Raw genomic sequence first — 15,731 nt, 5'->3', positions numbered from 1 at the left:
TCCTTGTCTCACACACTCTCTCTTTCTCTTTGTCTCAGTCCTTCCCTCACTCTCATTCCCCCTCTCTCACTTTTACTCCTTTCTCTCACAATTGCCAACAGTACTTCTTGATTCCATAAACCTTTAGCCAGACCTCCACTCTAGATAACACCATCTGGCTTCTTTTATGCTGCTTGGTTTGTGCTTGTGCTTGTGACAGCAGTGGTGTGATTGCCATTTGCCCTTTTGTCAGGACCCCAGTTGGTTTACTGTTTAAGAGCCAAGTATGCAACAGGCTCTGACACCAATATGATGCCGCACTTGGACTAAAATAAATTGATTTACATTAGGATTAATTCAAAATATATTTATTAGCCAAGATAGAATGGAACAAATGGTGTATGCTTTATAGTAGCTGTAGGGGGTTTCTCTTGCTCGTTCTGGTCTCCTACCAGGCTTCGTGCAATAATTACCCTTGAGTGGTTCGACCCACTCTTCCCTATGGTTCTAGACCTTGGACTTAGGTGCAGGGAACTGTAGTGCAGAGAAAGACTCAATAGGCCAGGTTGAATAGCACGGAATGGATGCTTTTATTATTAAACAGTTTGCAGCATTACAAAATACATATCATAAGCACAAATCAAAGCGACTACAAGCATGCACATATCTATAAACTTGATTCCATGGAAATGGGAAACACACGGCACATCGAAAAAGGGGGTACACATTACGATTACCCTTACCCTCTCCCTCCCCTTATACCTAAACTAAGTTTCGACTTGAGGAACTCGGGATCATGCTCACCACTTTCAGATTCGCAAAAGAGGGGGTTCGCAGCCTTTCGGCACAGCTTTCCGTCGTCACGTGGATTTGGAAACTTCTGGCGCAGCTTGTTTTTCTCTCTCTCTCTCCGGCGATGAGGCAGCAGACACAGCCTTGATGAGCGCTCGTCAAGGATGGATCAGTTAAATCTGTTGTGGATTTGGATTCATGGAGCAGTCTCTGCCACCGATGTGAAGTTGAATAACTGGATGCACATGGGAGAGTCCAGTGAGGAAAAACCCCGAGAATGGGATGTTGAGGCAGGGGAGTGCTAGGCCCGGAATGTCCTTTTCCTCCGGCCTGGATCGTCGGTTTTCCTGAGGGTGTCTTCTTCTTCGGCCTGGGTCGTCGATGATCTCCCGACAACGGTACCCGGGCCACCCTCGTCGTCTTCCCGTCGTGGCCGAGCCTTGTCTGGCTGAACACTGACCACGTTGTCCTTTTCCGAAATGTCCGTCTGAAGCGTCTTTAAAAGAAGAAACGTCCTGATCGAATTCCGAAGCTACCGAGGTAGAAGAGGCGCTGATGGACTTTTCGAAATCCATAGTTATACCCTTTTGGGCCAGCCTTATCTCCCGCCAGATCATATTCCAGTCTTTGTAATATTTTTGGCGGGCAGAAATCTCTGCAGGGGCACTTTGTCTTGTAACGGAGCCGGTGATAGCTTAACTGGCCTTCCTGGCCGATAATGTCTTTTACTTTGTCACCGTAACTCGGTTCGCATATTGATCGGTCTGGAGATTTCCCTTGATGGCTGTTAAACGGTTTTTCCTTTGTACATTAAATGGGTTTAAATGTTCATTCATTGTCCGCCCATATCTTGATGGGCCCCATCCTGTTGCCTGAAACTGTCTTGTACTTAGAATCCAATTGAATATGTATGCCCATTTCCCTGAGTTTCGGTTTCCCGATACTGGCTTTCGCGGGCTTACTGCTCTCAATCCACAAGCCTGTCTGGCTTGCAGTAACAGAAATCAAATGGTTCAAGAAACTGATCACAAGGTCCGGCGGCCATTTTGTATGCCCTTTTATCAAAGGTTTTATCTGTACAAGCTTCTTTTGGTCAATAAAGCTGTATTATTAATCCTGTTGTCTTGTGTGATTATATAATGAAAATTTTTCGAATCTTACAGTCCCCCCTGTGATACTGATAGCTTGCTTACAGTATCAATAATCCTTGGGGAGCAAATTTTCCCCGATTCCTCACATCCAAACATTCCCGGTAATTAACTATCTATGACCCCATGACACATGCAGTTCCCATTTCAGAAAATTACCTTGTGTACAATTGGACAATCATAGGCAGTATTACCTTAAACTATAACACATTAATCTTTCAGATGTGAAGGGCCCAATGCTCCTTGCACCACCTGCATACACCTTTTATTAATCAAAAAAACAAACTTCACCAAACGGCTATAACATTACAATATTCACACACTTAAACCCTGCAGTATCTGAACATCTAAAAATGGAGGGATGCCTTTTAACTTTTAACGCTAGCTGTTTACACTGGGGTGTCCTCCTCCCCCACTCGTACATAGCGTTCTCTCCATTCTCCTGTGTTCTCGTGCCTCTGGAGGCGTTTGCCTCTCTTGCAATGCATGAACAATAAAAATATTACAATTAAAACCTGACACACTACTTGGATGTGGGATGCTATTCTAATCCAGGCCGGGATCTCTATATTGGTGAACAGGTCCCACCATTGTGGGGTGACTATATCCAATATGTCTTTTCCTATCTCTATTGTCTTCTGCTCCAGTGTGTAGAAATGTTTCTGTGAAACTATAACGGCTTTTAAAATCTTGGTGAGGTGTTCGGGGAGAGGGGGAATGACATAACCAAAATGCGTGACGAATCGCTACAAGTCCGTGAAATTCTCTTTTACAGTGAGGTGAACGGTGGAGGGTGCAGGTATGGGGACAATCCATTGTTGTGCCACTTGAACTTCAGCCCTGGGTTTGAAACAGAAACTGCTGTCACTGACCGGACACCACTCGTGCTGTCCATGGCGGTAGTGAGGCGCTGCAGTGGTGACACAGTATGTCCCACCTCCGATATATGCCACCTGCGGGGGCACATGGTTCTTTGCCATTGCCTCCATGGTGCAATTTATCGGCTTCGCGCTAGCGGCTCTGAACCCGCACTGTGGTTTCAAAAAGGCATTCAAATGCTGGGGGCACTGGATGATGTGTGCTCCCCGGCTACGACACCCCGAGAGGTCGGTGCCTGTCATCGTACGCTCCCATCTGATGACATAAGGCGGGACCACTGCGTAACGAATGTGCGCACCCCCCTGAATGACTCCAATGTTCTCCACCCTGTATACCGGGGCGGGCCTTGCTGCGGGACCCAACACCGGCATCCTTATTATGATTCCCATGATAGTGTGATTCGAGCGTCCGCAGTCCACTGGGACTGGGTACGCCTCTGCAGCTAGTTTGAGCTGGCACGGACTTAATGCGTTCTCGAAAGGGTGGAGCGCTTGCAAGTGCTTGTTGCTGATCCAGGACGGGACCAAACCTTGTTTTAAATCCTCCAGATTACTCCGGCCCTCGCCCAGTAACCACGCCCCGTATAGCACACAAGCCTCGTTCTGCGCAGCCTGATCGGACGCATTCCGATCCTCCTTAATGAGCGCATTTACTGTCCTAGCGTGCTTCTCCAGCTCAGCAATTATTTCCTTTAAGTGTAGTGTCATGGCTTGGTCTTCATGCAGCTCAGAACCCACTACCTTATTTTCGCTTGTCAGTATGTTCCTCAACTGGGTTTTTAAACCATTGATCTGTGCCTGCAGCTCCACGTTGTCTAGAGCGTTGACAACAGACGTTCCGGTGTTAAAAGTAGTGAAAATGTCATTTACAGTACCCCTTCTTTGCCTCCCTACCCGATCCAAAACTTCCTGTGGTGTGGTGTATAATTTGGCCTTGTCGATGTCGGCAAAGTCAAACTCGTAAAATTGTCTGAACATTCGGGTTAACAGTACCTGGTACAACTGTTCCGTCTCCCTGGGACACCACTCCGGCAATCGTACCTCAGTGAGGTTTAAAATCATTGAGGCCACCGCGTAGTGTACCCCTTGGTACAGCACCTGACCGGTGGGTACCAATACTAAACCGTTCCCGGGTCCCTTTGTGGTGGTGGGGCACCCTTCCTTCTGGGCTAGTGCTACCGGGATCGTGGGCAGGGGCTTGCGTGGGCGGGTGATGAGTTCAGTGGCGTTTACCGGAATTGGGGAGTATGGGGCTCCGCACGCCCGAGTGCTGACATCCCATCTCATCCCCTTTCCTTCGTCCTGCCACTGCCTCTGGAAAAAGATGGATACGCCCTTGGGGCAGACGCGTTTCGAACCCCACATACAGACATATATTCCTTCACCTGGTTCCCACCATTTGTCCCAACACACACATAATTGTCCATGAGTCCCCGTAATTGTCCGATGGGTATTGTTACCCAGTCGCTCCCACTTGATAGTAGAGTTTTTCATGTCCTTTCCCAGCTTTCGTAACCACCACCATCGACTTAGTGGTACGTTCCCATTACACACCAAACAGATCTTCTTTCCCACGGTAACGCTGACTCTGGGTGCAAGGATCCTCACCCGAGGGCACATTCATGAAGTCTCTTGGTAGGCGAAACCGAAATTGCTGGAGTATTCCGTAGAATTGGTCCCCAGCCATCCTGGCCATCTCCCTTGGTGGAAGTAGGTGGCGGTTTCCTCAACCTCTCGCTTCCCCGTCCCATCCGTCGCGATGGGGGCTGTGTCCCCAGAACACCCGAATACGATGACGTCCTTGGTGCGGCCCCGGTAGGCCAGCCTGCACCCGATCACCGCGATCCCTGCGAGAATCCTTTCCATTGTATCCCTGGTTCCTGTAATCGACAAGATGATGTAGCCAGGCTCCCAATAGGTGCTGGCTTAATTAAACAGACGCGCGGGTCCCTTGACCCCGCTTCCAAACAACCACACATACTGGGCAGACTTTGAAAACTATCCTTTAAGCATTCCGTCATTTCAAACTTTACCCATCTTAAACTAACATTAAAATGACTTATACTTAACATCATCACCTAAACCTATATACAGCGCCGCCCTCCTTCGGGCGGCCTACCTAATTCCTGTGAGGGCTGCAGCGCGCCGCTTCCTGTGGCGGGGCTGCACTGACCTTTTGCTTTGATCCCCCGCAGCCTGTCGCTGCTGAATGGGAATCGTGCCTTTCTCGGGCTGCTCTGTATCGAGGTTGGGGAAGATAGGGAGAGTTGGACCATTGCTTTCTGGGCTGGGGCTTTCGAGTCGACCTACGAGGGGCTGCCTTGGGTGAGGCTCCCAGGGCTGACGGACCGGGGGTTGGGACTTTCACCGTCACAGCCTGTGGTCCCACCACAGCTGCCGGCTCCGGCTCCCTTCCCTCTGGCTCCGCCCCCCCGGGGCCGGGATTTGTGGTATCCGACTCCACCTCACTTGTCCCTACAGGTAGTGAGTCTCCTCCCCCAATCCGTACCTCCCCTGAGCTTGAGTCGAGGGCGGAATCTTCGTCCTCTGACTCATCCTCCTCCGTGATCGGGTCAAGGGCGGGGTCGAGCTGTTCGGCCTCCTCCCCGTCCGAATCCCAAATCAGGGGGGAGACCTCCCACTCCAATGGGATGACTCCTCCCTTTACGCAGGCCACTGTTCCAGCCTGTGTGGTCTGTGACTCTGTCGCAGGCTGGGGATTTTTGTCCTCAGACCTGGCCACTGTTGTTGGCCCTTGTGCACCCGCCTTAAACAGTTTGCACTGGTTAATGTGAAACCATTTTGTATGTCGGGGCAGCTTCACTGCATAAACCATGGGGCTGGCCTTGTCTACAATACTGTAAGGCCCCATGTACAGTGGTTCAAAACTCCCCACCCAGGCATAGTTCCTAACCATGACCTGGTCTCCGACTTCCCACTCTTGTTGCTTACGAGGTTCCAGCAACAGTCGATTGCCCTGATGCTGCCTCCCCATGTTCCCAGCCGCCTGCCCATAAATCTGTTTCAGGCGCTCCAAAAGGGTCTGGACGAACTTGTCTCGTTTCACCTCTTGGAGTTGGCCCTCAGTGAGCACTGGGGCTAGTACATGGGTGGGTGTTCGCATGATCCTCCCAGTCATTAATTCGTGCGGGGAGTACCCCGTACTTTTGGACTGGCTGGCTCGGATCCCCATGAGGACTAAAGGCAGGACCTCCGCCCATTTCTGGGGCGAGCCCATTGTCTCTTTCCTCAGCTTTTCCTTGAGGGTCCGGTTCATGCGCTCAACAATCCCGGATGACTGGGGATTGTACGCTACGTGCCACTTCCCTTCAATGCCCATGAGCATGAGGGTGTTCTGCATCACTTGACCGGTGAACTGACTCCCTTGATCGGACTCAACAAAATGGGGAAGTCCCCACCGTGAGAACACTTCCCGGATCAAGATCTTGGCAGTACCCAGTGCCGTAGCTGTTCTGCACGGGAAAGCTTCTACCCATTTGGTGAACACATCCACCAGAACAAGGCAATACTTATACCCGCCCTGGGCGGCGGGCAGGGGCCCTATGTAGTCGACCTGAATCGACTGCCACGGTCCCTCTACCCTCCTGATGTGTCCCATGGGCACCTTCCTTTTCTGGGGGTCTGGGTTGTTTGCAGTGCACACAAGACAGCTCGCACAGAACTCGCGGACATCGTCTCTAAGTCCCGGCCACCATCCCGCCTGCTCTACCCGTTGCCAAGTAACCTCAGGCCCGGGGTGTCCTGCCCCTGGACCCTCATGGGCCAGTTGAAGGAATTCCCTCCGGCGCTGCTGCGGCACAACCCACTGCTCCTCTCGGAACAGCATGCCTTCCTTTACTGAGAGGGCTGCCGTACTGTACGGATCCTCTACCTGCTTGCCCTCAGTAATGGCTTTGAGGACCGTTTTGAGGGCGGGATCCAGGGTCTGGACGGTTTTTAGGTCTAGGGGCGGTGTCACCCCTGTGTTCCCTGGAGTCCCCTCCCCGCCTTGGATCGCCGCCACGGGTCCGGGTCCATAGGGGTCCCAGAGAATGCCGTTGCGGGCACCCTCCCTGGCTAGCGCATCCGCCTGCTGGTTGCCCTGACTGCGGGGTTCTGTGGTGGAATGAGCCTTCACCTTGTGGATGAACACCTCCCCTTCCTCCCCCACAGCTGCCAGGATCTTTTCCAGCAAGGGCTTAACTGTTAAAGGCCGTCCGTCCGCGGAGGTATATCCGCGGCGGGACCAGATGGCGAGGTATTCCGTACACAAATTGCACGTGAACATGCTGTCCGAGCAAATAGTGTATGGGGTCGGGAAGATTTCGGGGTGGGTGACCACGTACGCCACCGCGGACAGTTCAGCTTGTTGTGCGCTCATAGTGCTGGGGAGCTTAATTGCCAAGGCAATGTTTGCCGCAGGGTCGTAAACTCCACACCCTGTGAGTCGTTCGCCAGCAGATACCGTGCTGGAACCGTCTACATAGATCTCGCGGCCTGTGGGGTGTATCCCGGCCCGTAAACCTATGTTAACCTCCCATACCCCTTCGACGGAACACCGATGGGCTGCTCCGGGATGTACCATGTTGGCTGCGAGCTTCGGCTCGCAGAGACCTTTAACTTTGAGATCCATCTGGGAAAGGAGGAGGGTCCAGCACGCAATCCGGGCGCTGCTTACAGTCCCATCCTTAATCCTTCCATCCAGAAGCATCTTTATGGGGGTGTGATGGGTGAGGAGAGTGATGGGAGAGGTTCCTGTGAAGATCACTGATCTGTTCACAGCCCAATGCGTGGCCAGGAGATGCCGTTCGCAATTGGAAAAACTCCTCTCCACATCCGTGAGTACCCTGGAGGAATAGACCACTGGTCTCAGCTTGCCGTGTCGCTCCTGGAGCAGCACGGCGCTCAGGCTGTCCCCACTAGCGGCTACTTCCAGGAAGAACTCCTCTCCCCCATCTATGGCCCCTAAGGCTGGCGCGGTCTGCAGATCCCTTTTCAACTTCTCGAATGCTGCCTGACACCCCTCATCCCAAGACCACTCGACTCCCTTGTGTAAGAGTCAGAGTAGCGGGGCTGCTGTGGCTGCATAGTCCTCGATGAAATCCCTGCAGTACCCGGTCAACCCCAAAAAGGACCTTACACCCGTTACTGTGTTAGGGATCGGTAGATCTTGCACCGATTCCCGTCTAGCCTTATCTATGGCCCTTTCTCCAGCGCGGATGGCCAGACCCAGGAATTTCACCTCCTGCTGGCTGATCTGTGCTTTCTTTGGGTTTACTTTGAAACCCTTCCTTTCTAGCAGTTCTAATAATTCGGCTAATAGTGGGCCGTGCTCCTCCCTTGAGTCCGTGAACAGGAGTAAGTCGTCCACATACTGCACTATCTGATTGGGTTGGCTAAATTCTTTTAAACTTCCCGCCATGCATTGATGGAAAATGCTGGGGTTGTTGTGAAAACCCTGTGGCAAGCAGTTCCAAGTGTACTGTTGCCCTTTAAAAGTAAAGGCAAACTTGTACTGATCCTCCCGCCGCAACGGAATGGACCAAAAACCGTTCGAGATATCCAACACTGTGAACGTGGTCGCGGATGCTGGAATACTCCCTATTAGGTCGGCAACTGCTGCTACCATGGGCGCGCAGGCTGGGATGTTACTGTTGAGGACTCTATAGTCCACCGTGGCCCTCCACGAATTGTCCGGCTTCTTTACCGGCCATAATGGGGAGTTCACGTGAGTGGCTATTTGTCTCAACACGCCCTGCTGCACCAAGGAAGATATTGCTGTCTCCATGTCGGGTTCTGCCTCCTTGGGGAAGTTATACTGCTTTTGGGGCCGGATCATGGGGTCCCCGTCTACGCTGACCTCAAACCCGGTGACCCTCCCACAGTTGTGCTTGTGGGTGGCAAACGCGGTCAGATTGTCCGACACAAACGCTTGCAAGTCCGTTGGGACGTCCGCGACCAGAAGCTCGAGGTCGTAACCCCCTGACGGCTTCATGGTGCACAGGGTCCCCTTTTCTCCCTTCCCTGGGATCGCAACTACCTTACCTAACCCATTCTCGGCTCCCCAGAGACAGTGATTTCTAAGGTCCACGAGGATTCCGTGTTCCACCAAGAAATCAGCCCCGAGGATGCCTTTCCCACCCCCCTCATTCCACTTCAATAGGATGCACGTCCATGTGGTGTGGAGTGCTCCCAAATGAATGGAGAGCGGGATGGAGTACGCGCCAGCCTGTTCTCTGCCTGTGAAACCCGCTACTGAGAATGGAGCCTGGGTAGATAGAGGTGAGGCAAAAGGCTTAGCCGTGTGGATCACGGTGCATGATGCTCCCGTATCCAACAGGTAACTACCCTTTTCCTTCTCCACCTCCATCTCCACAACGGGTCTTCTCCACGCATCATAACGGAGCGGACACAGGTAGACGGGCTGCGCGGGCTTCAGTCATTGGGGCGCTGCGGTTGGGGCTGGGGGAGCAACAGGGTTGTTGACAACTGCCACCTTCCCCTGCAAGGTCATTAGAGACCGCATTGTCTGTAAAATCGACTCAATCGCAGCGGGATCCACAACTGCACCAGCTCCTGGTGCTGGGGCAGGAGCTACGGTTTAGTTTTGGGCTGGTGCTGGGGCAGGAGCTACGGTTTAGTTTTGGGCTGGTGCTGGGGCAGGAGCTACGGTCTGGTTTTGGGCTGGTGCTGGGGCAGGAGCTACGGTTTGGTTTTGGGCTGGTGCTGGGGCAGCGGTCTGGGCTTGGGCTTGGACTGTGGGAAATTTCCCTCTATTATCCTTCCACGGATTTCTACAGTCCCGGCGCCAATGACCCTCCTTTCCACACCCGTAACAACTGCTCTTGGCTTGGGGGGTGCGATTCCCCTCCTGATGCCATTCCTTTTTAGCAGGAGCTGCAGGCCTCGCCTCATGCACCTTTCCCTTTGAGGAAGGCACATTCCTACTCTTGTTGTTCCTGTAACCTATCGTGAGCTGATCTAGTACTACTTCCTCCGTGGAGCGGGGGTTAGTGGGGTCAAACCATGCTTTGGCCTGCTCCCTCACCGGCGGCAAGCAATTGGCGACCAGACACCGGAGCCAATGAGCCCTTTGGTCATCATTTAGCGCGTTCCGGTCCGGTCCTCCCGGGCAGCTGCGCCGGTACACTGGCCACAACCTTCCGGCGAAAACCCGTGGGGGTTCTCCCTCTAGCTGTATCGTCCTTTCCAACCGGAGGAACGGACTTCCATCACCCTCCCCTATAATCTCCAGGATCTCATTCCGTATCTCCTCATACATTTTTCACCCTCTCTTGCTCTCGTCAGGGAGACATTGGAGGAGCGAGCTGTCCAGGGAGAACAGCAGCATTTTGGACATTTCGGCCCCGTCGCAGTCGTTAACTGCTGCGGTTTGCTCCACGTCCCGAAAATGCACTGAGGGATCTCCTGACTCGGAGAGTTTTGGGATGCTACTGATCATTTCCCTTAGCTGTCGTGCGCTATGGGGCATTATGATCTGATTCACAAGGGGTCCATCCGCGCCATCATCTTCGTTCGGACCGAGCCTCTGGTGTCGCGTGGGACACATCGGCGCCGGTCCCGACCCTACTACCTGGTGTTGCTCTACCTCAAGAACCCCTGTGTCCGACTCCTCCATTTCCTTCCCCGGAGTCCAAGACTCATCATAGGCAGGAGGTGCTGAGGGCTCGGGGGTTGGTACCCTAACTGTCTCTTGTGGAATCGGTCTTTTGGATTCCTTGGCTAACAGTAGCTGGCTCGCTGGCGGGTTTATGAGACACACCAATCCGTTTGCCTTGGCTAGGGCCGTTCTCAGGTCCTCTAGCTCCCGGTGGCAAGCGCTATGGTCGGTGTTCTCAGACCTATCCTGCATGGCCATCTTATAGGCTGCCCTGGCCCCCAAGATACTTTCCTCCTGTGTCGCTACCTGCTTGGCTAGGCGGAAACACCTCTCTCTCATTCTACCTTCACTGGCCTTGGCCTCAATGACCTGACATTCCAAATACTCTATCCGGGTCTCATGGCGGTGAGTTGCGGATTGGCGTTCCTGATTCTGCGCGTTAAGCGATTGAATCAGTTTCTGACCTCCCGCAACCTTTTCCTCTACTTCTGTAAGCAGCCCTTTGATCTGGGCTGTCTGTGCTACAACGACCTGGTCCAAAAGCTGGACTTGCTTCTTGTAACACATCAGCCAGACCGCCTTTTCTACAGATCTTTTGTGCTCTTTGCTTTCTGTCCACTTGATGGCTGCGTCTAGCGAGCGCCTATCTCTTAACAGGTCAGATATCTACTGTTTTGTAAGGTTCACCTTCCCAAAAACATAATCCGCTATCCTCTCATCCATCACATTTCGTTTATTCAAACCTTGATCTAACACGCTACATTCCTGCTGCCAAGGTCCTGCCGCGGTCGCCATTTCTGTAGGGGGTTTCTCTTGCTCGTTCTGGCCTCCTACCAGGCTTCGTGCAATAATTACCCTTGAGTGGTTCGACCCACTCTTCCCTACGGTTCTAGACCTTGGACTTAGGTGCAGGGAACTGTAGTGCAGAGAAAGACTCAATAGACCAGGTTGAATAGCACGGAATGGATGCTTTTATTATTAAACAGTTTGCAGCATTACAAAATACATATCATAAGCATAAATCAAAGCGACTATAAGCATGCACATATCTATAAACTTGATTCCATGAAAATGGGAAACACACGGCACATCGAAAAAGGGGGTACGCATTACGATTACCCTTACCCTCTCCCTCCCTTTATACCTAAACTAAGTTTCGACTTGAGGAACTCGGGATCATGCTCACCACTTTCAGATTCGCAAAAGAGGGGGTTCGCAGCCTTTCGGCACAGCTTTCCGTCGTCACGTGGATTTGGAAACTTCTGGCGCAGCTTGTTTTTCTCTCTCTCTCTCCGGCGATGAGGCAGCGGACACGGCCTTGATGAGCACTCGTCAAGGATGAATCAGTTAAATCTGTTGTGGATTTGGATTCATGGAGCAGTCTCTGCCACCGATGTGAAGTTGAATAACTGGATGCACATGGGAGAGTCCAGTGAGGAAAAACCCCGAGAATGGGATGTTGAGGCAGGGGAGTGCTAGGCCCGGAATGTCCTTTTCCTCCGGCCTGGATCGTCGGTTTTCCTGAGGGTGTCTTCTTCTTCGGCCTGGGTCGTCGATGATCTCCCGACAACGGTACCCGGGCCACCCTCGTCGTCTTCCCGTCGTGGCCGAGCTTTGTCTGGCTGAACACCGACCACGTTGTCCTTTTCCGAAATGTCCGTCCGAAGCGTCTTTAAAAGAAGAAACGTCCTGATCGAATTCCGAAGCTACCGAGGTAGAAGAGGCGCTGATGGACTTTTCGAAATCCACAGTTATACACTTTTGGGCCAGCCTTATCTCCCGCCAGATCATATTCCAGTCTTTGTAATATTTTTGGCGGGCAGAAATCTCTGCAGGGGTGCTTTGTCTTGTAACGGAGCCGGTGATAGCTTAACTGGCCTTCCTGGCTGATAATGTCTTTTACTTTGTCACCGTAACTCGGTTCGCATATTGATCGGTCTGGAGATTTCCCTTGATGGCTGTTAAACGGTTTTTCCTTTGTACATTAAATGGGTTTAAATGTTCATTCATTGTCCGCCCATATCTTGATGGGCCCCATCCTGTTGCCTGAAACTGTCTTGTACTTAGAATCCAATTGAATATGTATGCCCATTTCCCTGAGTTTCGGTTTCCCGATACTGGCTTTCGCGGGCTTACTGCTCTCAATCCACAAGCCTGTCTGGCTTGCAGTAACAGAAATCAAATGGTTCAAGAAACTGATCACGAGGTCCGGCGGCCATTTTGTATGCCCTTTTATCAAAGGTTTTATCTGTACAAGCTTCTTTTGGTCAATAAAGCTGTATTATTAATCCTGTTGTCTTGTGTGATTATATAATGAAAAATTTTCGAATCTTACAGTAGCTAATCTGCATCTCTCACTTTTGGATTGCGTGCAAAGAACCTTGCTTCAGTCACAAAAGGACTAAATGCAGCTCAGGTAATGCTGGTTGGCCAACTCTACCCCTATTGAAAAATACTATCTGTATACCTGTTTGATTGGGTGTAATGCAGTTAGATTCTGAGCTTGACAAATGTAATATAAATATTATATATTTATATTATATTATACTGACTGTCCGGCTGCATCACTACCTGGTATGGCAACTGAACCGCCACAGACCGCAAGGCTCTACAGATGGTGGTGAAAGCTGCACAACATACTATAGGAATTAAACTACCTGCTGTCCAGGATATCTACCCCGAGAGGTGCCGGGGGAAGGCCCTGAGAATCATTAAAGACGCAAGCCACCCCAGCCACAACCTCTTCGCGCTGCTCCCGTCCGGTAAGAGATACCGAAGCATACGGTCTCGTACCAGTGGGTATCGAAACAGCTTCTACCCCCAGGCCATGACTCATGAACGTATAATTTATTATTATTTATTACTGTTGTTTTATTTATTATTACTGTATTTCTATTAGTATTTTATCATTGTTATGCCATATTTATTCCAATGTTGGGAGGACTCCTAAAAATCAACATTTCATTGTGCAGTACACACGTCTGCTGCATATATGACAAATAAAATTGAATTGAAATGAATTGAATTGAATAAATATTGCAATAGATATTTCACTTAGCCTATATTTTTCCATTTGGAAAGATTATTTAAATATTGTTGTACTTCACAGACACGTTGAAACTATCGCTCATGTTATGGAATACAACTAATAATATACATCACGTACAGCATTGTAAAACTGGAGATATTCGGGGAGATTTTAACATTTGGGTGGCTGACCAGCTGAGCGCACCGGCCGGTTGCCCATTCCGTGGTCAACGAGGCCAGAACCATTTTGAGGCCCAAATAGACGAACCAATGCAGCTTACTGGTTTTGGGTCTGAGGTGCTTCGACTAGCCCGTAGGTAGGTTCTGGGAGTGGAGGGGGAGGGTGTGGGCCGGCAGCAGCCTACAGTATTTTTGTGGAGCGAGGAGAAGTGCTCCTTCTTATCTGGCTCCACAAAAATGTAACGTTGAAAAAGTTTTGGGTCAGTTTTTGGAGCAGCCAGCAGTGGGCCCTTTAAGGACCATTACTTTGGCTGCTTAACACCAGGATACCTGGGAGGAACCTACACACACTCCACCCATGTGTCCCTTAAAATTGTAGTCAGGGTCCTAAATGTGTCATAAGGCCACAGTTTGCATAATCAAGAAGCCTAACACCTGAAACAGGCGAATGCTCCGGTGTCCCAAGTAAATGTTCTATTCAAAATGACGGTGGTCGGGCCATTGGCATTAAGGGGCAATAAGTCCACCAACCAGATTTTGAGGCTCTAGAACTAGGGGGGTCACTGTTTAAAAATAAGGGGTCGCCCATTTAAGACAGAGATGAGGAAAAAAAAATTCTCACAGAGGGTCGTGAGTCTTTGGAACTCTCTTCCTCAGAGGGCGGTAGACGCAGAGGGCTTAATTTTAACTCAGCCATCAGGTGGGCTTTGAGGCGTGTGGGGGGTTAAAATTGCAAAACCTGGGGGTCGGGACCTCCCCCGCCTGGTTCCCGACACGTAGCCATTTTAACCCAGGTGTGTCTGATGGTCCTGAATCAGTCCCGCCTGCAACAGGCGGGACTGGTCTTTAGGGCCCTTAAACAGCAATAATTGGCCTTTATAATCCCATTTTAACAGGCCCTTGCCTGTTTAACCCTTTTCCCACGTAAAACACGCCTGGTGGGGATCACGCCTGTGAAACCTGGCGTGAGCACTATTGGCTTGCTGACTATCAGCTGCAGGTCAACCATTAAAGAGGAGATTTGATCAGTCATCATTTGCAGGTGGCAGGACTTTGTTGTCTCAGGCCTGGGGCAACTTTTACCAGGCTTAACCACAGCTGTGAAAGGTTGGAGCCTCACACACTTCTCCAGTGTGAACTCCTGCGAAACGCCTCTCGCGACCCTCACTCAGCGCTTCCTCAACTGAGGCATCTACCAGAAGTATGGGAGGTCTTTTTTTCCTTCCCTTCTTGGCATTTAGAGGACCTCCAGCACCAGGCGTGGCAGCAGCAGAACCAGGAACAACAGCAGCACCAGCAACAGCAGCGACAGCAGCAGCAGGAGCAGGAGCGACAGGCTGCTGCTCACCCACCTGAGGCAGCACAGGCCAGAAGGGGCCAGCGCATGGAAGCCCGTTGGCGCAGGAGATACCCCCCAAACAGGGTCTACAGACACAGGGTCAGCTACCTCAACATGACTGAGCAGCAGTGCCAAAGGCGGCTCCGACTTTCGCGACAGGTAGTGACTGACATCTGCGCAATGATACAGCAATACCTGCTGCCCAGAGGACCAGGTGGACACTCCTTACTAGTGGCCATCAAAGTCACCACCGCACCCAACTTTTTTGCCTCAGGCTCATTCCAGGGATCAGCAGCAGACATCAGCGGCATCTCCCAGTCGGCCGCACATACTTGCATCACACAGGTAACTGATGCCCTCTTTGCCCTTGTGCACAATCACATCCATTTCACCAGGGATCGTGCAAATGTGATGGCGCGAGCGGTTGGATTAGCTCATCTGGCAGACTCTCCAAGGGTGCAGGGCATCATTGACTGCACACATGTGGCCCTTAGGGCACCCCATCGCAATTCAGCTGGTGTGTGACCACAAGAAGGAGATTTTGCATGTTTGTGCCAATTACCCTGGCAGTTGCCATGACTCCTTCATACTGCGCCAGTTTAGTGTGCCTCCGCTATTCAGACCGCTAGACCAACTTCACGGATGGCTGCTTGGAGACAAGGGCTATCCCCTGAGGACTTGGCTAATGACGCTGTTGAGGAGACCAGCCAACGAAGCTGAGGAGCGCTACAACTCCAGCCACATTTCCACTAAATCCGTAATCGAGC

General features: G+C 51.4%; 1 protein-coding gene across 1 annotated transcript; it reads right to left on the bottom strand.

Moving 5' to 3' along the window:
• Positions 1-550: 550 nt before the first annotated feature.
• LOC147107476 (uncharacterized) lies at positions 551-12,902 on the bottom strand. Its single transcript, XM_086006538.1, has 2 exons — positions 11,605-12,902; positions 551-4,677 (listed from the first exon to the last, which is right to left on the bottom strand). The coding sequence occupies exon 2, from the start codon at positions 4,415-4,417 to the stop codon at positions 2,666-2,668; it is 1,752 nt and encodes a 583-aa protein (XP_085862664.1). The 5' UTR covers positions 4,418-4,677; positions 11,605-12,902; the 3' UTR covers positions 551-2,665.
• Positions 12,903-15,731: the final 2,829 nt, after the last annotated feature.

Source organism: Somniosus microcephalus, chromosome 14 (genome assembly GCF_052327205.1).
Source record: "Somniosus microcephalus isolate GS21.2 chromosome 14, FLI_Smic_1.0, whole genome shotgun sequence".
Classification (NCBI taxonomy): Eukaryota; Metazoa; Chordata; class Chondrichthyes; order Squaliformes; family Somniosidae; genus Somniosus; species Somniosus microcephalus.
The sequence above is the reverse complement of the archived record's forward strand: the minus strand, read 5'-3'. Positions and strand labels throughout refer to the sequence as shown.

Coding starts and splice junctions, on each gene's coding strand:
- LOC147107476 (XM_086006538.1), bottom strand. CDS start 4,417: ATGTGCCCTCGGGTGAGGATCCTTGCACCCAGAGTCAGCGTTACCGTG.